This window comes from Paralichthys olivaceus, chromosome 15, assembly GCF_024713975.1.
Source record: "Paralichthys olivaceus isolate ysfri-2021 chromosome 15, ASM2471397v2, whole genome shotgun sequence".
Lineage (NCBI taxonomy): Eukaryota > Metazoa > Chordata > Actinopteri > Pleuronectiformes > Paralichthyidae > Paralichthys > Paralichthys olivaceus.
Genome location: NC_091107.1, coordinates 20,142,763 through 20,167,896, shown reverse-complemented (window position 1 = coordinate 20,167,896; position 25,134 = coordinate 20,142,763). Strand labels below are relative to the sequence as shown.

The window sequence follows — 25,134 nt, the reverse complement described above, 5'->3', positions numbered from 1 at the left end:
AACAAGAAGCTCCAAAACGCTTTCAGCTAGGCTTGATTAATGGTGTTTGGTTGAGGTAAACAGAGGCTGAGCAAAAAGCCCCTGACACATCAGTGGGCTAATGCACAGGCTAATGCATAGGCCTATTTATGTTGTGTGTTAGTGGGACCTGTATTGATCAGACATTTACTTAAATAAATTGCCTGGGTGATTGGGAAGCAACCACTGATGGGCATTGTCAGAATGGAAGTCCGTGGGTCTTACAGAAGAAACATTATAGTTAACATGAGAGACTCAGTTTGTTCTTTTGAAGGAGAAATTTCACTGAGGATCCAGGTGCGTCTTCAAACATGGAGATATGTCCTTCCTACAGTGTCTTCTTCAACATGCAGTACATACAATATTGTAAAATGGCTGAGCTGACTCGTCTCTGTCTCACCTGTCAACCAAACCCTTATGTCTGTGGGCTCTCAGACATTAACGCTCATCCCCCCACATCTCTGTGACACGCCCGCGTGCACTCTCCTTGACCGAAGCATGTCTGGTGCCCTTGAGCTATACAAACGTAGCAGCAGAGGCTCCACAATAGGACGACTGCATCAGGAGTCACCTGCGATCTATGGTTAGGGGCTTCAACAGAGCACGCCACCAATAGGTGCTGACATCTTGGACTTTGCCAGGCATTATTTCACACAGCAAAAAGAGGGGACCACACTTCACTAAACTGAAAAGGACCCCCCACCTCCCCTACCTTTCCTCTCAGCTTTTCTAAGACAGAAGACACAGAGAGAGTCCATCTATTATAGATGAGTGAGATTTATAATTGAACAATATCACTTTTTCCTCTTTGTGGTTTGGGCTCATCGAAAACTGATGTCGATTAAGATTGGTTCTGCACAGGCTGCTATACGTTGACTGTTAGTGAGAGCATTTGTGTGTGTGATATACAGCCGAGTGGGTTGGTGTTCCTACAGCATGGTCTTGTAATATTACGTCTGTGATGTCAAAGCGTTATCAAGGAAACTGTTTGTACAATTGAGAAATTAATTATTAAAAAATTAAAAATTAAACAGCTTATATTATTTCAAATTTTGTTTTCTGGCTCCATGTGCACCATGGGATAGAACAAAAAAAGGCATTTTAGGGCAGCTGCAAAATCTAGAGATTATTCATTTTAAAGTAAATTTCAGAAAAACAGCACTTTCAACCGAGACAATGATCCATTGAGACGTGGACCAAAGTGTTGCAGACTGCAGCCTTAATCTGCCAGCTCGGCTGACGGCTGACCGGTTATCGATAGGGTCCACATAAATCTTTTATCTCCTGTTTAGAGATTCAGTCAGCTCTTGTTTTGATCTGACTCCCGCGTGTTATCAATAGATCCTACAAAGTGAGCCTCGGCTGTATGCACAACCAGTGTGTTACACATCTTAGAGATGCACATTTGTATGTGTTACATCTTACTATTTTATGACAGCCGTTAATGAGATTATTATTTAACGGTGCCGTACACAAACACACTTGATGACAGCCAACAGCCACCCACGTACTGTCTCCTTTGCTTGCAAACTAGCATTATGATTAATTGGGACGGTTTGTCTTGGGTTATTAATTTACAACTGAATATTCTAACAAAATCCCCTGAAATAGAAATTATGTTCATGTAATTTCTATTAGATAACTATCAGTGAGCAGTCACAGGGAATAAACATTAAGGAGTGATGTGAATTAACCTGAATCAGATGTATTATCGGACAAGTTGTCCAGGGAGGGGATTTTTTTAATCAATACACCGACCTAACAGTACCCTTTACAGTCAAACCAGGACACAGCAGAGTGTACGTGTTGCTGGTTGTTTTCTATATATTCCCTACAGCACTGTGTTTTTAGACTTCAATGCTTCAAGCAGCCGCGACTTGTGAAGGTCCAGTGGATGATAAACACAGATGAGGAGTGTTAGTTGACAGCATCTTCCTCTCTGGCAGCGTCCCTGCACATTTACTGTTTTTGTTTTGCACCTGTATTCCCGTGTAAAGGTGGAGCAAGTCTGAATGAGAGAGACGTGGTGAGAGAAGCGTGAAGGGGAGATCAAGGTTAGAGAGGAGCACAAACATACAAAACAGAGAATGGAAATGATGAGAAAGGAGAGGGTAGAGAGGAGGAATAAGAAAAGAACAAAATATATACATTGGAAAGTTGTGGAATACTACTGAGATGGAGGATACCTTTGACCTCTGTCATACCTTCTCCCTTCCCTTTTTCTTGTCTTTACATCCTCTTTCTTTCTCTCTGTTAATAGTGCCCTGTGTGTTGCCGTCTGAGTGCTTTCCCTCCTCCTCACTCAACCCCCGCCTTCTCTGTTTTCCTTGGCACTGCACTGAAAAATAAATGCACTCCCACTGTATCCATCTGAACTACTGGGATCTGTCAGGGTTTTGTGTCCATCAGGCGTTCGCTCCCTGAGAAATCAGCCACCCAGAAGTAGGTGGTGGTGGTGGTGATGGTGGAGGTGTCAATTTTTTATGAGTTGGTGCAAAGTCGATTGAGACAAAAGCAGTTATAAGGCAGCCGCTCGTCTTCGCCACCGTCACCTTTTAAATGCACTCAGACCACAGGCATGCATGATGGCAGTTTGGTCTTATTTAGACAGTGTCAGCCAACGCGGCAGCCATCACACTCTCTGCACAGGAGCCTCTGATCAGCGATAACAGTCAACTATGGCATCCTCTCATGCAAAATCATGGCTCCTAACTTCTTATACAACAGCCAGCATTGTTCTAGAGATTTAAAAACAGATCAAATGATTTCACCCAGCCAGGATCACTGATGTCTATAGAGGATACATTATCAGTTAGAAACATTCAAAACTATGTGCCTTTTCACATTGAGTCTTTTTCCTGAGTCTCAAAGTAATCATTGTTGGAATAGTGTTACCAAAGCCACATGACTTTTTAATGATGCAGCTTTGACAAAATCAGAATTTAAAACACAAGGCGTAAATTATGGAAAGTTCCATTTTTGACATTCAGTTGGTTCATCGCTTGATCATTTATTTCAAATTTCACCACATTAGTTGATTAGTCTGAGTCCTTGACACTAGACTGAAACCAATTTACCCAAGTTAGGGTCTCAAAAGAGCCTCTCAGATTTGTGTCTCTATATTTCAATTTTTTTTTTTAAAGATACTTCAAACTAACTTAAGTGTCACCTGGGCCTCACTTTACATTTCAAATACACGTATAATTAAACTCCACCTCCCAATGCAGCTCTGAAAGCTTTGGCTCAAATACAAAAGTGCTTTATTATTCAATACATTTTTGGAGTTACAATATCATGAGCTACAGTATCTAATGTGAAACACTAACTGGTACACATGCATGCATGTCAAACCGTACTCTGAGTCTGTCTAAAACATGTGAAATATATATATAGCCACAGCGGAGATCTAAATTGGGCCACACTGTCCCTTAAGAATTTTAAATAAAAATAAACTGTTGATAAATCAGTGCATTATAAATGATAACTATAAGGGATATCGCACTAGCAGGAAATTGAGATCATCACTCAGATGATGAGCGGCTGTTCAGGAGCCAAATTAACTAAACTGTGCTGAAATATTTACTCTGCTGATAATTCACACAGCCACAGCGGCTCCCCACTCTTCATAACAGATGCTGAGATTTTATGACCATCTTGACGGCAGATTTTCCTACTTGAGAAAACCACTGACAAGCTGTTACTCAGGGTGATTACATGGCAGTAAATTAACCCCTTAAAGTTCTCCATGCATCATCAACGGTATAGAGAGAAAAGTCTGAACAGGATATTTGGATTCTTTTTTTGTAAATTTAATGTGGCAATGCAGCTACAGTATATTAGAGCTCTTTGCTATTCTTAGAACTTCTACAAAGAACTGTTTATTTTGAGGGACTAAGACATATTAATATAAGTAGTAAATAATAATTTAAATACCAATTACACTGTCTGTCGGTATGTGGAAGGCATATCTCACTAACTGTTCATCTTATTGGCTTCACATTTGTTATGTTTACGGTGCTGAGTTTGGTGGGATTAGGACATGCAAGACGTTAAATCTTAATAATAACTGAATAAACAGACGACCAGCGCTCTGTAGCAGTCAGTGTGTCTTCAGTCTGCAGACTGAGTTGAATATGTCTTCCACTAAACTACAGCAGCGGTCGGCAATTAAGTCATTTTTACTTCACCTTATCAGACTGACACAGACATTCACAGGTGTCAATGTTGAATCACTTTCTCTTTAGGAAGCACAACAGTCTTTTTTTTGCTTTATAGCAAGCTGAATTACAGAGCTTCTGTTTTTAAAAGTTTTCAGCTTGGGTTTGAAGACCGTGTTGATTGCTTAGTAGACCTCTGAAATAGCCAATATGCAGTGTATGAAAAAATAACAGCAGTTTAGTAAATCAATCATACTAATATATAATACATATATATGCGCCTCGGACATGAACAATAATTAAACAGATTCAGTTTTGTCTGTTTTTTGTAAAAACATTGACTATAAAATCTTCATTAGAGATAAACCAGGTTGGATGACCATTAAGTTTTCTATCGCCTCTCTGCACCACGGACTGTTAATAAAAAGCTCTGCAAACAATGTCCAGCACACAAACAATATAAAAGTGATTTATTGTAGAACTGTTTGAGGACGGCTCACGAGCACTGCACTAGTTATTAAAATGCACCCATGCTTAATCATTGCAATACGTTTTAAAATGCAGCTGATTGATCAGTGTTTTTTTTACAAACGTAGAGACAAGAGTCACAATGACAACAAGCTGTCGTAACAAATACAACCTCATACATGCACACGTAGTTTATCTGAAGACTTGTTTTTCAGGTCTGCCCTGTGGACAGGTTACTTCTACATTGGTAATGTCTCTTCAATGTTTGATTTCAAAAAGGTTTGTGTTTTGAAGGTAATTAATGTTCAGGTGTCAAGCGATCAATAAAAGTTGCCCTGAACCGTCCCGTGTTGTGGCTCCTCTGCCTCCTCTCGCCTCCTCTCGCCACCTCTGGGATAAGATGCTACAGCCTTGTAGCTGTTGACAACTACAACCCTTCTCTTTTCAACACCTCCAGGCCTGGCCCTCTGAGTACCGCGCGTGTGAAGTGAGTGCTGCCAGTAATGTGCAGAAACATGTGTACGCCATGATGTTTGTTTGTCCTAACAGGTTGAGCGACCAGTGGGTGGAAGTGGCCGGTGATTTGAGCACGCTCATTAGGAATTTATGGAGCGCTAAAATGTTTGGTCTCCGGGGAGGGGGGATTGGCAGCTGTCGCACAGGCAGGCAAGCTGGCGACAGGAGGGGAGAGCCTACATTAGCAGAGAGATACAGTAGAGATTCCTGAAATATTTACCTTTGGCGACTGGCAGAGGTTGTTCACACAGGCGACACAGAGGACTAGCTTTAAAGGGCTATACTGTACATTTTTGTACATCAGTGTTTGTTGTGGACTTATCATTTGCTAAATTAGCTTGTTTTAAAATTTCCTGCATAATGCCATGCAGTACAAATCATGACAACAACTCGAGCACTGCAGTTTCTTTGGTTTTGTCTCTAATTCGTTTTTGTTCTTGTATTTGTTGTGTTTCTCTGTCGGCAGCATGTTTTGTTTTGCTGCATTGTCAAACGGGTGAAGATGCTTACTTCATCTGAATTTTCTCTTTTTCATATTTGCTTTAGTTGTAGCGCATTAAACTCATAGGACCCTCGTAAAAGGGGAAAATATGAAAACGGGGAAACATTAAAAGCATTGTTATGCTTGTTTTACATTTGCAGAGAGTGCTAGTCACTGTAGCAAACAGCAGTGCACAATTTTCAGAAGTTTAGATTTTGTTCAAAATGACTGTTTAAAAAATAAATTCCAGCTTATTAGAACTAACGGCACTGAAGGGAAACAATACAACAATAACACTAAAAACTGTTTCTATAAATGTTTTGTGCAGACTTCGCAGCTCAGCATAGAACATACATCGAGACATATTTTAATCTTACTTGTACCTGCTTAATGATTAATCAATATTTGCTCCTTTAGTTTGTTATTATTAATATGTTTATGTAGTTTAGTTAATGAGTTTATGAAGTTAGCTGTCCCTCAGAAAAGAAGCAAGTCATGTTTTGTGCGCATTTAAATTGTAAATGGTGTTTTTTTCTACCACCCAAAGCTCGTTACAGAACAGTTTTTCCTCTCACCTATTCCCTCACACATTCATTAAGTGCGTTATGTGCTGCCTTTTGTCTATTACACATCATTCACACACTGCCGGCACAGCAGGGGCAATTCGGGGTTCAGTATCTTGGCCAAGGACACTTCGGGGAGCAGAGTAGGAAAGACGGGTATCGAACCCCCGACCCGGTGGTTAGTGGACGACCCACTGTCGAAGGTTGTTTTTTTGCAGAGGTGTGTGCAGAAGATACAGATATCAGTTGTTAATTAACTATTAAGCTGCAGATCTGCTGCAGTTATCTCTCATTATGACTGTACATATTCTGGACAACTTAAATCTAAACAGGCACTAGAAGTATAAAACAAGTCATCCACTCTTGCTTGGGAACTAGCAGTTCTCATATCCTGGCTTTGTGCCGACAGTGTAGGTTGTCCATAACAGCAAAGAGTTGCATTGCTTACACAAGTGCATCACATAAGACTGACTTGCTTTTTACGCCAAAATCTAAAATGTAATAATGAAAACTGATTCTCAATGTGCGTTTGACACCACAGCACCAAATTAAATGCTACAATAATCGATTGATTAGATCCAAGGTGAAACATCATTCAGTAGATTTACATTTTTTACAAGTCCGATGATAGAAGATATGCATTTTATTATTTCAAGAAAGAATATTTGCTTGGTTGTTTGAGAATAACACACACAAAATAGACCAAAAATAAGAACCTTGAAAAAAACATTATGTCCTATAGCAGTTTTAATCACAAAATAGGATGTAACCACTTTCTGTTATACCACTGCAAGGAGGTCAAGTTTGTATTGCTGTGTGTCTGTCAGCAGGAGGATTATGTAAAACCAACCGAACTGATAATATTGAAACTTGATGGAAGGATGGGTTAAGGGCCAAGGAACTTGAATTCCATTGTAAGATGGGATGTTGTTTGACATTTTAGGTGAGTTTATCAAGAAATAATGCAGAGATCTCAATGAAAAAATCAGTCATGAAGAGAGTGCTGATAACTATTAGCAGGTGGAACTTGGTGTGGATCTGGATCATAATTCAGATGTATCTAATCTTGTTACATTTATCCAATATGAAGATATAGATGCCTATAAGCTTTGGCAGAAGTATGCACACTCTGAGTGCCCTTTCATAAATGTACTGTTTTAGTTCCTGGTAGCTTTTTGTTCCATACCTTTACCAAGACATGCCTCTATTCTCTGAGAATGACTCACTGGATTTCTGAGACTTCTAGTGGGTTGTAGTTTGTTTATCTGTGTGTGTGTGTGATGTATGCACTCGTGTGTATGTTGTAGAGAAAGGGTGTGGCTACAGGTATGTTCTGTAGGCATGCTGGCTCTGATGCTCTGCTGGCTGTTTCACACCCACTGCTGCTCTCCCAGAGCTTTGCTGCAATGACTCTTCATAGACAACAAGAGATACACTCCTACAACCATGCTCCACTGCAGTGTGCACAAACACAACGGGCAGCCAGGGAAAAAAACACTCAGGGAAAAACAGAGGATCGCACAATTCTGTCAAATGTATTAGCGATTCTGTGATATGGGGGGGTTTAACAGTGGATGGGGCACAGTTTGATCATCTAAAAATGTCTGCAATAATAAATCAAATATTGTAGGAAATAAAAAACATAATTATCTAATGGTTTTATTTGTGATCTTATTTCTCTCCCTGCAGTTTTCTGTGAAGATCTACGTTCCAGCTTATATTTTGTCAATGCATCTGTGCAAGAGGTAGTGTTCGCCAGCACCACAGGGACATCGGTGCCCTGTCCCGCCGCAGGCCTGCCCCCTGTCTCACTGCGCTGGTACCTGGCCACAGGCGAGGAGATCTACGACGTGCCAGGGATCCGCCATGTGCACCCCAATGGCACCCTTCAGATCTTCCACATCCCCCCTTCCAGCTTCAGCAAACTCATCCACGACAGCACCTACTATTGCACAGCGGAGAACCCCTCAGGGAGAATCAGGAGCCAAGATGTCCATATTAAGGCTGGTCAGTTTTAATGTCTGCACTCAACGATCATGTTCAATTATGAGGGATAGCTTGTCTTAGCTCAGTACTAGCAGTTTGTCACCTTATGCACAACACACCTCTCTGTCCCCTATTCCCAGTCCTTCGAGAGCCCTACACTGTCCGGGTGGAGGACCAGAAAGCCATGAGAGGCAATGTGGCGGTCTTCAAGTGCATTATCCCTGCCTCAGTGGAGGCCTACATCACTGTTGTGTCCTGGGAGAAAGACACAATGTCAATCAACGCTGAAAGTAAGTCACAGCATCTTTCTTTCTTTTATCCAAGAGACCTTACACTAGTTGGTAGTTTGATATTTGGGATGCTATTACTGAGGATCTTGTTTTCTTCTTTGCTGAATTTTGTCTCAGTTTTATGAGAGATTACACTCATAAACGCAGTCTGGACAACTGACTTGAAACATCCCAGACTATATTTACAACACATATTGGTTTACAAACCAATCAGATCAAATCAGTCTGTGCCATTTGTTCATATATGGTTTGAAATGTGCTGAGAGGTTTTCCAACACAAAAGGAAATTTGTCATTGGTGCTGAATGGGTTTGTATATTACACTTTATGCCACAATTACAATGGAAATACTGAAAAGTTGATGCAACAAATGTACAATACATGAAGTTGTCATCTTTAAATTCAGGAAAACTATTATGGTCTGAAGTTAAATGTTCCCAGTTTCTTTTATCATAATTTTACAGTGGAATTAAAGTGAACGTTTCAAAGTTTTTCTAAAAAAACAGCCCTCTGAAAAAGCTTAACACCAGTTGAACTTTTTTCTGGCCAATGACAGTTACTGTTTGTGAGGTGATGAGCATTGTGACACCAGAGGTGTGTTTGGTATTTGTTAGACCACACAGAGGCCTACCTTGTACCAGCTAGAGGGGCATGCTCGGTCACTGTGTGTGTGTCTGTGTCTGTGTATCTACGTCTGTCTGACCCAATGACAGTGAGGTCCCGCTCCTCTTCCTCTGCCTGGTCTTCCATGAGAGCGCAGGCTGCCAGCCGTGTCACTTAGTCTCAGTGTATTGACCCATTTCTCTGGCTGATAGGAAGCACTGCAGTGCTCCGATCATTCAAATCACTTAAATGGAATGCTCGCCTGCGTGATTGTTTCCCAGCCCTGGGGGGCAAATTCACTTTATGTGGGGCATTTAGCAAACTCAATAGACAAGAGCTAATGTCATTTTGCTTTTGGATGGAGGGCAAATGCTGGCTAGCGACTGCTTTTTTGTTGACGTTTCACATTTGTCCACTGAGGTGAAATCAGCCATGGTGAAATCTATAGCAATCTCTTAATTGTCCACAAATGGATTTGCCGCAAGCATGTTATATGGGGATATACAATTGTTATGTCGTTTCTGGCATATATACTGTAGGTTTTCTCATTTTGAATTCATTTATATGTAATAACCAAATTGTTAAATAGTTTTATATGAAGCAAACCAAAACATTTTGAAGTAGTAGGCTTGTTTTTTATAATATTATTTGGCCTTTTATACCGTCAGTTTATGGACAGAGAATGAGAGAGGAAACAAGTAGAGGGAAGAGGAATGACACACAGTAAGGAGGCCAGGTATCGAACCAGGACCCTGCTGCACTGGGTATTTTCTGCCCATGTCAGCCCTTACCATTCAGGTATATACTAAATCAGGTCATCCAAAAACCTGCAGCTTTTTCACTTTTCACTCAATCCTTTCTAAGTTCTGTACTGTCAAAACAAAGTGTTTATCTTGAGCCGTAAAAATCGTCACATCTGTAGCCGTCAGCCATGTAAACGCTGTCAGAAAAATCACCCAGCCACCAATCCACTGCTCTTCTCCATGATAAATAATGGATGACGGAAGCCTATGAATCCATGAGCAAATGGTCTTTATTCACGTCTCAGTGCACGCATCCTACTGACGCACCGTCCATTCCACTCATCCTCCATAGTACACACATTTAAGTACACTTTGAGTGCATGTGCACCCACGTCTATATGCACACTAACTGACAGCTCAACGCAAGATGGCTCAAACCCTCGTCTCGATGACCAAGCTTCAACATTTTAATTTTTAACGAATAAAAATAATATCAACACTTGGACTTGCAACAAAAAACTTTGTGAAATGTAGCTTCTCTGTCTCTGACATGAATAATTGAATTGGCTCTTCAGTTTGGAAGGTGCAGCATGATGTGGAGCGCCTGTCAGACAGCTCCTCTGGAAGTCTCACTGGACGTAGACCTTTTTGAGCTGTTGCAGGGTAGACTAACAAAGCACCACTTAAAGAACCCTGGCGTCCATTAGAATAGAATAGAAAATAATGTTGAAAAATGCATTTAGTCAGGACGTCCAATAAAAGTAACAGCTCAGTAAAGCTGTCTGATGCAAGGGTTTTATAGTAGGCTGGGGTTTTAACAGAAGCACTGCAGAAATATAAACTCTCTGCTCCAATATGGACTCTTTTATTTGTACTGTTTAATGTTTCTGTTGTATTTTCTCTTTTTCTCTTTTTGACAAGTTGATTTGCTTTGGAAACAAGTTTAATTATTTCACTAGGCAGGATGTCGTTTCCACCTGCAGTAACTCAACCACGTGTGGAAACCAGGGGTTGCGCTGACTAAATCAGCTGTGTAGAGGTAGTTGTGTGTCATTTTCCAGTGTTTTTATTCTATAAAATGCTCACAAACAGTCATTTATCAATGTGCGCATCAAAGAAATTAGGGGAATTCATTGGTTTAAAGGCTGCAAACTGTCCAGACTAAGAGGATTTGAGTTATTGTTTAGAACAGGGAGCCAATCAGGACCACGTCTGATTGTGATGGTTTACTATGATTTATGGACACAATAGAGGAAAATCTGTTGTCGTATGATTAAGCTTTTAAAGAACGCCCATTCTAAGGATTTATGAAAATGGAATAGTTCATTTCAAACCAAAGAACTGTCATAGCCCAAGTCGTCAATGGTCAGCACCTACCCTCTCATATATATATAATTATTCAGATATTTCATTGACATACAATGACTATATTTACATAATAAAATGTGGTGTCAATATGGCTAATCATGACTTCCACTATTATATTCACATAAAGTATATTATTATTAAAAAAACATTGTTTCAACAATGAATCAAATGTCTAACCAGTACTTACTGTAATTCACATCTTTACCTGATCTCTGCACTTTGTCTTATTGAACAGATTTAGCACTTAATACTGCTGCTTAGTACTGAATCGTTACAGTTGTCCCTCTGTTGTAAGTTGCTTTGGATAAATGCATCCACCAAATAAGTACAAAGTTAAAGCCCCTGAACACAAGCACCACAAACACATTCATGTAACTACACTGTACATCAGACCAGTGTCTCCTACCAGCAGAGTTCATCTTTTTCAAAATGATCATCAGAGGTCAGGCCCAAAAGAAGAGGATGTAAGTGGCCAGTAGAATATCAAGGTGGTTGTTTTGTGATACAGCTGCATTTACAGTAACAGTGGGCATCTTGTTTGTCAAAGTTTTTGGTTGCAGCAAACTCTGACATCAAAACCTTCACAACAGGCGGGTGAGTGGTGGGATTGACTGTTGAAATGGAACATGTCGGACAAACAATGATGTCAGAAATAACATAATGTTCATTTGGAGGCTTCGCGCTTTAGAAATAGCAAATGTTTGTCCTTATTGTTTAATGTCATGGGGAGAAACATGAGCTACTACATTTTATTCATCTTGATCATATACAAGATATACAAGCACAGAATTTTGATCATAGTACAGTATGAAAAGGCACCTTTGAAATGGATGCTGTTGGTAATGGTGCAGTGGAGCAGTATATGTGCAGGTGTTGTGACTCCATAAAAGCTGGATTCCCTTTAAAATAGAGCCTGAGTGATTTAGTTTTAAAACAATGAAGCCATTCTATAATATGACCAGAATAGTGGCAAGTTTATTTTTCAACCACAGAAGGTCTTGCAAAAAACAATATATTGTTTCTGATTGTTTTCTTTTTATTTAAAAAAAATCATATGAATAAATATCATTGTGATTTCTTTATACAAAAATCAGTATCAGTATGGGCATCAAAGGTTGTACATCAGTTGTATTTGAAGATAGTAGCATCAAATGAGGTGGTACATTTTTTTTTTAAAACATGCGAAGGCCCAGATCATGTGATCATATTCAGACTTATTAGAAAACAGTAAAAACACGTGGACACGTGTGCGCCTCCTGTAGGGCTGCTCTTAGGGATGAGTTGTGATGGACTGTGTGTGGCTGCGGCTGTGTTGCTGTGCAGGGCCATCCCCCAGGTGCAGCCCGTGCTGCAGTCACTGAGGAGGCCTTGTAGTCATTTGCCTTGGCCTGATGCTGCCTGCTCTGCATTCAGCACCAGCAGGGCCGAGAGGGGGCCAAACCCCCAGCACTATACTGCAGACACACACACACATACACACACACACACACACACACACACACACACAGGGGCTTCTTTTCATTCAGAACACGAGCCAAGCACAAGGGCCGTCGGCCATCACACCATAGATTCTCTTTGCTCTGCTCAGTCCGCCCTCATCTCTCCTTCGTTTCAATCTTCTCCTCTTTAAGTCATTCTCCTTATTTCACTTTGTTTTTGTTACTACCTCATCACACATACAGGAATGATTACATTGGTTGACATATGCCTTTAATATCCTATTTCTTTCTATTTATTATATCACACACAAAATCCAATGAATTAATTAATGGTCAATGTCTCTAATTACCCCTCACTCCGTGCTGCTGGGTTTGGTTGCGTGTGGAGTTAGTTTTTTCAGGATATTGCAAATTAACACTTTGCGTCTGGCCAAATGCTGAGCCATCTTGTATGTTTCACAGATTCTTTCATGTTTGTTGACATTTGGGATGTGTTGGAGTTATTTCTGCAGCCAGTCCTCTTCCCTGCAGCCACTGCCGAGAGGAAGACGAGCCAGCCGCACTATGCCAGTTTAATTGGCTGTGTATAATGGGGCTTTGAAGTAAATATCAAGAGCTGCTATCAAAAGGCTGCTGGACGTTATCTTGTGTTTCCACAGCGCCCACTGTTTCTCCTCCAGTCCTCCTTCATTTCAAGGAAGCTAAAACGACGCACTGGTATGAAGCCATGCAAATGTAACAGAGTTAAGAGTTTGCACAGTTGATGACGGCAAAACTGAGCTGACCTTTGTTTTTTGAACTCATCCTCACCACTATTGAAACACACAGTCAACAACCCTGAGAGGTCTGTGGAGGCAGTACAGCAACAGTTAAAGATGAATAAAATAAATGAAAATAAAAGGAAGAATTTGAATCTCTACAGATTCAAATTCTTGCATGAAAACAAATGTATTTTCTGATAGTTTGGGACTTTCCTGTATCAATGTTGCCCTAATGTAAACATGTGCCTCCAAGGTAGAGAGGGAGTTAATCATATGCCATATACTGTGTGTTGTTGTAGCCTACAGGTACCATGTAATAATGAATGTCTTTTGTTGGGAGCAGCCTTGCAGCTCGCTTGCTGTCAGTTTTTCGCTTTTCTTAGAATGCTACGTAGGAAGCACAGCCATTGGTGCAGCACAACCTTGAGCTGGGGGCTGGGGTGGGTGGGTAATGGTTTTACTGGTCCCTGTGTGGTGGAGATAGAAGGAGGGGATGGAAGAAGGGGGAGAGAGAGGAGAGGATAACTAGCTCTCTCTCTCTCTTTTTTTTTTTCCCTCTCCATCCCTGCCTCGCTCTGTCGACAGGCAGGGTTGGGACTCTGACGTGTGACAGGCTGGATGTAGAGTCTTTTTCCAGCATTCGTCATTCTGTCTGCCCATGATTGGCTGGAGTATTGTTATTCACACAGAAAATGGGTCAGGTGGCCTGTGGAGAATGGAGTGTTTGTATGGACGGACGGATGGATGGACATCACAAACACACACTCGTGCATATACACGCTGACAATTACACACACACATGCATACACATGCATATTTTCTACATGCATCCCACACAGAGCAGGATTATACTATACAGAGCAGCGCTGGCAGATAAATAACAGATAAACGAAAATAAATCCAGGTTATGTGGTAAGCGTCTCACATGTTGAATTCACTGTGTCCTCTCACAAGCTACGAGCCGGTTCTCTCCTCACACCCTGTGGCAGGGGCTTAGCAAGATAAATAAAGGGTTGTGCTGAAGGAAAAAAAAAAAAAAAAACTGGGAAGAAAATCAATACCTGTGTGCATGAATCTGGCTGCAGCTGCCACAAAGAATTATGGGAACATGACGGGTAGATACACTTGGGCTGGGCAGCATGCAGGCTGCATGATAAGCTATATGGGTAAAATAAACAAAAATAGGAAAGAAAGAGAAACAGAAACTTGCTGATAGATAGAAAGATAGAAAATGCATTTATCAGAGATTAAAGAAAATATAATGTAAGATTATATAGCCGGCTGTAATTCAGTTATGTAATAATTGTTACCATTCACATGTACATCACAAAAATATGGAAACAACAAATTGATAATGTAGTAATTTCAGTTGCGTTCAGTCTGATGGTATCATGATTGTGTTAGACATTGCAGTTTATGTTATGAGTGATTTATTACAACGTAACAGATAAAAAACATGACGCAGCTATATGTCATACTTGTCAATATGTTACAGATATGTTACAAGTGTCCAGTACCGTGAAACATCACCAATAGATTGTAGTATGTGTGTGCTCACTACATCCCTCTCCACGCAGCTTGCTCCAGTCTTAGCCTGAGACTGACAGAGATATTAATTAAATTGGGTGATGCCCTTTCTCTCCCTTTACTGCACCGACGCTGCAATGATCGCGCTCCCTCCTCCGTACTGTGCTGTTTGCTCACCAATAACCGCAATTTGTTCTTTATTAAACTCTCGGGGCTGGGAACAATTAGGGTGGGAGCTGGAGGTGGTGGTGCATGTGTGTGTGTGTGTGTGTGTGTGTGTGCATGTGTGTATATTGGATTGCAGGCAGGAGGAGGAGGAGGGGGGAGGTGGAGAGGGTTGGGGGAGAGATACTAAACGCTGCTTAATCTTTGATAAACAGTGAGGTCTCCTTTGTGCCGCTGCAGTTTGACACATCTTCTCCAGTGCTGGGCTGGGCTGGGCTGTGCTAGCTCAAGGCTACTGCCTCCGTGACACCCAGACCTGGACAGAAGCCAGGTCACGCATGGCTCCCTGCCAAAATACAGATTAGCTATAAGCGCAACATGAGCTAATCGTGGAAGGAGCCACCAATTAATTAGCACTTAGACATTCTATGGACTGTATAGATTTGAGGCTGGATGTTATCAGTGGATCACAGTGATGGGCGCAGGTGACACTGACGGGCCCATGTATTCACATGTCACACAGTGGGAAAAAAAATTGTGTAGGTGGATGCATCTTGTGATAAAGAGGCTGAAGCTCCAGCTGTATGTAAAGCTGAGAGGAGTGTATTAAACTCCTAAGAGGGCTGCACTGGGGCAGTTATGTGTGTTTGAGATTGTGTGTTTGTTTGGTGGATATTTATACGCAGAGATGTTCTTCCTGTCTGGGGTGGGAGGAGGCAATGTGACACGGGTGATGCATTCAGGCCTAAAATTCCTTTGAACGCAAGGTGACATAATGCAAGTTACAGTTTTGGTGCAGAGATGGTGAACATCGGAGCCAATTCCACAGCACATTACACAAGGATGACAGAGCCGTGTGTGCAGCACAGTGACAGTAATTTGCCGTTAAGGGGCAGTGATTTTCAGGTATTTAACCAATTCTCACTCGTATGTAAGATTATCGTAGAGAGCTGGATGAAAAAAAGTCAGCTAGAGGAGTGTCAGTCAGTGTCAATGATAAAAGAGAAAAGTGATCCCCCACCCACCACACCTCTTCATCTCATCCACGGTTAACCCTGCTGAATTTTGACGTCAGAGGAAAAAAAACTAAAGCAACGAAAACAAAATGATTTGCAGGAATTACTTTTGACTGGCGACAAAGGCAGCTTGAAATGGGTCTTTGGAGGAACCTGGAGAAATGTTGATGTGCATATAAATGATGTTTGCGAGTGTGCGCGTGCAGCGTGAGAGACAGAGCGAGAGGAGAAAAGTGTATTAGTGTGTGCTGGTGTGTAGGAGGAGGAAAAAAGGGGGCTGGCTGTGAATGGTTGCTCTTATCGCGTGCATGCAGCTGCTGCAGTGTCTTTGAGAGACAGAGGGGCTGTCCATGCATGCCACTCACAGCCTCCCTCCTTCTCTATAACCCTCTCTCTCCCTCTCTCTCTGTCTTTCTGTCCCTGTCTGCACCACGATTTACAGCAAGGAAGTGAGCGAAAGAAAAAGAAAGATTTGAGCTTTGATGCAGACTCATGAAGTACAGGCCCCTCGGTTTCACATCCTCGTGATGATTCTTATAATAAGGGACAAGCAAGAAATTAAATGTCACTGGACATCACCACATCGCCCCGACTGACTGACGTGTGATTGTTTCCAGCGTCTCCTTCTCTCCACACAGACATTTGAACGTTTTAATAATTCAATAATTCATGGCTGTTAAAGTGCATGAGGTCTACAGGTCTAAAATGTGGCTTTTGCTGTTGTCGCATTATTCAGAGATTAATCACTTTCTTTGTTTCCTGTAAGTGTGTTAATATTCATGTGAATCTGATTGTTTTCTCCTCACAAAATTACCGTAGAGATATTGACATTGTGGGAAAAATACATTGCAGAAGGATTGTTTTTATAAAGCATAAAAAAATGAAGACGCAAAGACAGAGCTATCAACCTTAGCTGTCCCACAAGTCAGTTCGAAGATAATACCAACAAGCTCCCCCTCCCTGCTCCTATGATGCTAATCAAAACTTGGAATAATGAAGTGAATTAATTCAGCTGGGAGCTGGTGCCTGCATAAAGGTGACCTGTGGAAAGGTATGTTAAAGACGAGCCGCCATGGGAAATCACCTTGATAGATGGACGTCTCAGGCAGCTTTGAGGCAGTGATATCCTCGAGTACTGCATATAATGCACGCTGCATGCAGAGGGTACTCTGGGATTTGTAACCCCCCCCCCTCACACACACACACACCTCAACCATTTTTGTCCAGGTGCACTGTCATGTATCGGCTCGCTCCTGCAGCAGTGTTTTTTCAAGCTGTGATGTGTAACCTTGACTCCTGATAGAAGAGTGGAGGAGCAGATGGTGAGGAAGGATGATTAAGAGTCAGGTTTGTCCAGAAGGTCTGAGAAGACTGGAGACACTTCATGTGTTTATTCAAGGTGATTTTGTTATTTAATTCTTTTTCACTGACTGTAACTAGAAAACAGCATTTATCATTATGTCATTTAGTTATGGTTAACTGAAAGCTACATTACAATTAGATTTACAAACAATCTAAATACAATTATTGTACTGAAATATTTTACAATTATTAACAGCTTATTCTTGCATATTTAAGGCAAAAATAAAATGTTGTACCAAGGCCTTTTTTTCTTAAATGGAGGATTAGTCAGATTAATTTGTATTTAATTTGACAAAAAACAATGTCGACAGAACTCTTAATTTTTATAATTTAATAAAAAAGTGAAATCTACAACAGTTGGATGTACATTTATTTTAGGGCCATTTGTTCTGGTGATAGCAAAGATGTTCCTGTTAATTAAATGCAAGATGTTAAAATTATACTGGATTCTGTTTATATTTATTCATTTGAACTGAATGGCTTAAAATAATTTTACTCTCACTCATAAAACAATATTTATAGAAGCATTATGTTCAAAGTGTCTAATCTAATCTCTTTTTTTTTAAAGAAACGCCAGCTTAATCCTTTAGTTCCACTTGACAAATATAGAGAGATCCCATACTGAAGGACAAAGAAATAAAATTGAATGAATGAAGGGTCCTTTGCATAATACGAGTTAATCTATGAAGCAAAATACAGAATACACTGTATAAAAATATCTCTGCCTTCTGAAAGTGAAGGAAACATGTTAAATTAGCATGTTAGATGCTGCTGTTCTTTAATGTTAATATAAGACCTTGTGTTTGCATTTCTTTGTCCCAAACTCATTGATAATAAGAGTGAAAAATATGATATTAAAATGAAACAAATCTAATGCAGTCATGTGTATTTATATTTAAATGTAATGATCTGGCGGGTGTGGATTGTTGGACGAGCCGTGATGAATCCCAAAGACATTCTTCTCTTGCATACAGTAAATAGTCATGTTGTTGCTGAGGGCCTGAGTTTACGCCGTCAGCTCCACCTGATTGGCTGGATCGTGCTATGACTCGTCATCCGTTTGGCCAATGCGGTTTACTCAGGCTCTGCTCCTTTTTTTTTTTTTTTCTTCCCCACCCTAAATAAATTGCCTGGAGAAATAGAACAAAAAATTAGAGAAAGAGAGAGAGAGCCTTTCATCTAATTGAGAAGCTCATATTAGCTGTGGTGGGAAGATAAGCTCCTCTCTCTCAGCAGCTATTAAGCTCACTGTATGTTTGCCAGTTTTTCTTTTTTTTTTTCACTTCAGCTTGATGTGTTTTCTTTTTTTGAAGATGTCACCTCTGTGCGCTCGATGTCCGCGATACGCAGGTTTAAAGTTTCAGTGCGTTTATGTTTGTGTGTCCCAGGTCCCAAAATGAAGACACAATCATGTGACCTTGTGCAGCTACTTCGTCTCACACACACACACACATGTCCTCACTTCATCAGCTTTGTTGATTTTAGCACCCTCCTACACATGTGAGCATAAATTTATTATAAGCATGTACTGTGTGTCAGTACTGAATACATTATGAAACGAAATTGCCTTTGACATTCTTGCAACCATGAAGTCAATCTAAAAATAACTCTAATGACATCTAATCCTAAAAAAGAATAATTGTACAGGACTGTGAAAAGAGCTGCTGCTAAAAGTGTGTGTATTTTACTAGAGCATCTTCTAAATGTAAAATGTGTGTTGCCCTCAGTGACCAACAGTCACTGAGTGTGTCATTTGTCATTGAATGTGTCCGAGCATATGTTCTAATTGATATCGTGGATAAATCTCTGCGTGGATTTATCTCATGGTCTGATTCTTGGGGTGCAGACGTTCCTTCTGATTACATTGTGTCTTCTAGTGCCTTGATCCCTCCAGCCCCCCCAAACCAGGATTACATTTCCACAATGTAATCCTGGTTTGGCGGCCTGGGGGTCGCACCGCAACCCCCCCAAATGTCTTGCTGTGATGGGGATATTGTGGAAGTCTTATGGGGGGGGGGGTGCAATCAAGTGGTGGTTTGCTGGTGATTTGCTAATCTTTTCTCAGTAAGCGTGAAGAAGCAGAGGGAGACCAGTAAAAGATTTGCTCCGTCTGGGCTGATGCTGCTGCTGCTGCTGCTGCTTCTGCTGCTGCTGCTCCCTCTTACTGCCTCTTTCAGTCCAAGGCAGCCATTTTGTGTCAGCCACTCTGAGTTGTTGGAACAGTGCTGGTTCTCAGTACACAGTGAAAAGCCAAGCTGATCTGAAAACAGTATTATTTTTTTATTCCTAACCAAGGCCCTGTTCAGATTAAGAACATTTAGTGAAGCGATGCATTATTAATGTGGTGAAGCTCTTCAGACAGAGTAACAGGACACAGTGATGCTGGGGTTGAATCAGTCAGTTTGTTTGGGGAAACTAGATACACGGAAAGGGCTGGGTTTCAATTCAAGGTTTAAGCTGAAATTGCATTCATGTTGGTAGCAAGTCTGTATTTGGATTTCTGAGGAGCTGAGAGCATCTATCTACAGAAGCAGGTGCGCTGCTCATCAGCCTCATTCTCCTGGAGTTCAAATAGTTCCTTATCTGTGTGAAAATACCGGTGCCATTGTAGGAGCCTGAGCAAACACACTGTCCATGTAAGTGATTGGTCGGCCCATTCAAACAGGCCCCGTAATGGCCAGCTTCTCCCGTGCCTTGTTTGCTCTGTGTGTGTTTTGTGGCTTTGGCAGATGGGCCATCTGGGATTATACCTGCTAATGAAGAGAGGTGGACGAGTATGGGGTGGGGGGAGTGAGGTGGGGGGGGCGGAGGTTTATTACAAGTTATGATTTGACGATGCAGAGTGGATGGAGGACAGACCCCCGACAAGGCTACAGGCTGTCCATGCATTAAACTTCTCGTGGGACTGGAATTATTTTTAAGTAGACAGTTTATGAATTTTGGTGTAGGTCTTAGCTATGGCCATGCAGATGACTTAAAAAATAAGACATTATTATAATCACATTTGTAGCCTTGGCATATTTGACTCTTTTTCGCGAATTTCCAATAACAGCTTGGAAACAAATGTAGAGAGAACAATTCCGAATAGGTGATACACAAGAAGTTACAATACAATGTAATTTAATTACATTTTCTTTGTATTTTAAGGGACTTGTTAGACTTTTTAGACAGTTCAGATCACTGGTTATGTGGTTGGTGCTCACTGTATTCAGTGTTTTGTTGTGTGGGTGCAGGGCAGAATGCTTTAAAGCTTTTTTTGTTTGGTTTTGAGGTTATAACACAGAATCCTGAGCACAACAGTACCATACTGGACGGAGATGCACAATGACCAGCCGCTTCAGCATGATTACACAAGGCGTATGTCCAGACAGGATGGTCTAATCCCTGACACCCCCTCCCCTTCACCCCTGCTTGTACACACTTGCCCACACGCACTCCCCCCTCCCTCTCCCCCCCTTAACATATGGAGATGGGAGGAATTAGTGCAGTGGAAGAAAATAAATGAGTTAAAGCGGCCAGCAGCTTAGATCACACAATATTCTTGGGTAACTCGTCTGTGATTTTCCTAGAAGTGAGGCAACCGTGGAGAAAAGTCTTGAATCCTTATATTTTCATTCTTTCCCTTCAGAAACATGTAAAACCCATTCTTTTCTTATTAATGCACACTTTGCTCTGATTGGACTGCTCACAGTTTTTGTTTTAAAGACAGACAATATTTAGGACCAAGCCACCCACAAAGCCACAGCCTGACCCCCACGGGCTCCTCGTGTGACCCCACCAACACACCCCATCCCAGATTCAGCCCAGATCTTGTTAAATAGGATTACGCTGGCTACCTGTCATTCATTGGCTTGGACAGGACCTCTTATCTCCTGTCTTCAGATGGCTGCCAAGAACAACATAATGCACAACAACCTACATTAAACAATGCCACATGCAGGTTTTGTACTGGGCTTAAATCTCATGGTCAGTGTCAGTAGTGTCTCCCTTATGCTGATTTCCATGGCTAAGTGTAGGTCACTTGGCCACTTACATACCTAATTGGGAACCAATGACTGGCCTTATGTTAAAAGGCCTCTATGCTCGAGCCAATTAAATGTTTTGAACCTTAATGGTCAGTCGTGGTTGTGTGTGTGTGTTGTACTTCGGTTTAGGTTTGTGTCTATGCATACAGAACTGTAAGCACACATGCTTTGTTAATCACATCTTAATTCTCTCCCCTTGCTCTCCACCCCCTACTCTAATACACAAGGTTTGTCTATGTATTTGTCGGGATGTGGCGAGACTGTCCTCCAAAGCACATGTGACATGTCTCGAGCACCCTCCCATACTCTCCCTCGAAGCAGGGACACCAATTGAGTGGCGTAAGAGGCTTTGTGGTCAAATCCCCAGTTGATCTTCATAAAGTTTGTGTCTTACAATTAAGTACAGATGGTTTGCAGCTGGTTGTAAGGCTAGTAAATAACTTGGGCCTCTATTTTCGCCAGGGATTTGGTGGGGTAATCCCTCTCTCTGACAGTTTACCAGATTCAAATCACTCAGAGCTTTGCTTTCCTTCCACTTCTTCAGCCGTTTTTTTCCCCCTCCCCTCCTATCCCCCTCATTCCATCAAAAGCTCCTTATCCTCATTTGACTATGTGATCACGTAGGGGGAGCACCCACATGACATGACTGTGTCTAAGAACAAGGATGCGGGGGATGCAAAGATCTCGCTCAATTACCCTTTAAAACCCCCTTTTCAGTCAGCAGTGTAGGTTGCAGTCAGAGTTTATGATGCTGAGAAATCTTTCAAGAACTTTATTATCTAATTCTGCTAATTGTCTTGGAGCAGAGTGTTTAGAATGATAAATGTAAATACTTTTATTGCAGGTTTATTACAATGTAGGGGTTTATAGGCAGGTTTTATATACTATACATTAACCACATTTAAATTGCCCTGTTGTAAGGTATCATTCCCTTATATTACAATACAATTGTACACAGTTACATAATGAGTATAGCTTAGCATCTTAAAATATCCTAATAGCTCAAATAAGGCATGTAAGTGCACATAGAGGACCCCTGTTTGGCAGATCTCTCTCTTGGGACGGGGCTTGGGGCCCAGAGGAAGGCAAACCCTAATGAGGACATAGTTAGGGTATTCAGAGAGCCTGGTGAAGCTGTGATCATTTAATGGTTAAAAGCAAACAGTCCCCAGAAAACAGCTTGACCCTGCTTGTTTCCCTATCCAGTCATTCCCATTATTCAAATATATTTGAATAATATATCCGCTGTAAGTGGAAGGAGCTGGCACAGCAACACCTCATCTGCATAAGACTGTAGCTAACTGCCCGAGTAGCGCCTCGGGATATGAACAGATGGGAGTGTTTAGCAACCTTACCCACCTACCCCTCTCATCCAAAACACACACGCACATGCCAACACCCACACGCCACTCCTCCACCTCTTCTTCCCCACCTCCCCTCTACCCTTTTTCTTCCCCACGCACCCCTACCCCCCGCTACCCCCTCGCCAAATGTTCAGTTAACCTGTCAGATCTCATTGCCCAAAATTCAAGATGCCATATGTCTCGCTCTGACTTCTAACCCTCCACCGCTGCTCCTCCCGTCTCCTTCATAGTGACATAAAAGTCCCCCTTGAAAAACGAGGATGTCTCTCCTCTGCTGTTTGATTCCGAACGGCTTGCTGAGATCACAGCGATCGCAGGTGTAGCTTGTCTTGTATAATAAAAGCAGTCACTTAGCGTTACACGACACAGTGGGAGCACGTTTACCACCGCAGCATCAATGAGACTTTTGATGATCTATCTGGGTAAATACAACAAATACCTTTCACATCAAGTGCAAAATTGACTGATGCGGTCTTGTCAGCTGGTTCATTTCAATATTTCATTCCTGACTGAGGCTGACTGATTGTTAAAACCCCAGCAGTCTAAGAGCTTGTCCTGTGTTATAACAGCTAATAAGAGTATCTCTTCTGTGAGCTTTGGCAATCCTGTCCAGTGGATTCCGGGCCATTTGCCCTTGCACATAGGGCAGCTCCCAGCAGGTCTGGCCATAGTGACAGTTTGTTGTTGTTTATAAGGTCATCCCCACCATAGGGGGCAGCATATTCATTACACCCACCCCATGGCTCTGTTTGTCTCTGGCAGTCTGTTTCTCTGTGGGCTCCTGTCATAAGGTCAGAGGCTATTCACTATCATCCTCCTCTTGTCTTCACAACAGGCCGGGAAAGTCACAACGCCTCTGGAAAGAGTTAAAAGGTCAATTGGCCTCTTCTAAACAAAGTGCCGAGTTTGTATTGAGAAATGGGGCAAATGTAATAATCTGTGATAGCTGTAATCTGTAATAATATAGTTGTCTAACGTGCAGACATGGCGAGATTCAGACAGATCGTTGAAATCAGCTGCAACATTCTTCTCATTGATATAAATAGTTGAATTCATGTTTAATAACATGCACTCCTGAACGTGCACATGGGTCATGCTGCTGAAGTCTTACTCATTCTGCTATGACCAATTAGCTAATGTTAGGTCATGTACTTGTGCTATTGTAGCACCATGTTTTACGAATAATAATTATCCCTCATTTGGCAGTTGTGGCTAAAGTGGTTGCTTTTAAGCAGAAGTATTGCATAGTGTCACAATTTAACTTGAGTTGAACTTTAGCCACTGTGTCCCTAATCGAACTTTATCAAATAAATACTGCTTCAAGGTAATGTATTAGGACAAGTGGAGGAAGGCTAATCCTGGAAAAGTTAGCAAGAGCATCCCAGGCCTCTCATCTGTCCTCTTGTCAAAGATAACACGACAGTGCCTGACAACTGCTAGAAGCCGACTTTTCCGTTTCTTGACGCTACTTCAGCAGTGTAGACGAGCAGGATGTTAGTGAAAGACAAGAACGCCAGCCAGTCATTTTGTTTAGTCTGAATGAAACGATTGGTCGTGTTTATCACAGTCCAATTAGTTATAAGTTTGTAGAAATCTGATTATCTTTTTGGACTGCTGGTTGGACAAAATGTATTATTTATTCATGCCACCTTGGATTCTAGGGGGAAAAAAAACGCTCCAATCCAGCAGTTGAACATTTAATAGTGGTTAAAATTGAATCTGAGAATTACCTGCAACTGACTGCACATTCTGAAAGAGAGTCAGAGAGAGAGACAGAGAGAGAGAGAGAGTAAGGAAGTGTCTGGGAGTGGGAGCAGCAACCAGCTAAGTGAGGTTGTTAGGAGGAAGCGCTGACAGTCCAATCCAGCACAGCGACCATTCAAAAGACAGCTCCTTTTGTTTCTGCCTCCCTTTCTTCTGCCAGGGTAGAAATAGAGGGTGAATCTCTGTGTGCGCAGTAACCCACTGACACCTCCCTCTGATCTGCCTCCTGCACTCTACCTCCTCCAGCCCCCCCAACACCACCTCTACTACACCCTCCCTTTACATCCCTTCATCAGCACACTCCATCTCTACCTCTCTCTCTCTCTCTACCTCCCTATGCATATGGCATTGCCTAAGAGTCACTCTCCTGGTTGCCACAGTAACCAGCTCACCTCTCCCCCCCTGTCTTTCTATCTGTCTCTCACAATGCACCTTAACAGGAGAATCAGTCTGGGAGAGAGGGAGAGAAGGGGAATCAGAGGGAGGCGTGTTTCAGTAGGATTGCTGTTGCACAATTGT

The 25,134-nt window shown here is 41.7% G+C and overlaps 1 protein-coding gene across 4 annotated transcripts in view; it reads left to right on the top strand.

Moving 5' to 3' along the window:
- dscama (Down syndrome cell adhesion molecule a) overlaps nucleotides 1-25,134 on the top strand; it is an 85,577-nt gene that overhangs the window by 13,159 nt on the left and 47,284 nt on the right. For all 4 annotated transcript variants that reach the window (XM_069539861.1, XM_020086258.2, XM_069539860.1 and 1 more), the window contains exons 2-3: nucleotides 7,893-8,210; nucleotides 8,330-8,479. In XM_069539861.1, coding sequence (XP_069395962.1) covers nucleotides 7,893-8,210; nucleotides 8,330-8,479 — 468 coding nt within the window. The remainder of the gene's footprint in view (nucleotides 1-7,892; nucleotides 8,211-8,329; nucleotides 8,480-25,134) is intronic.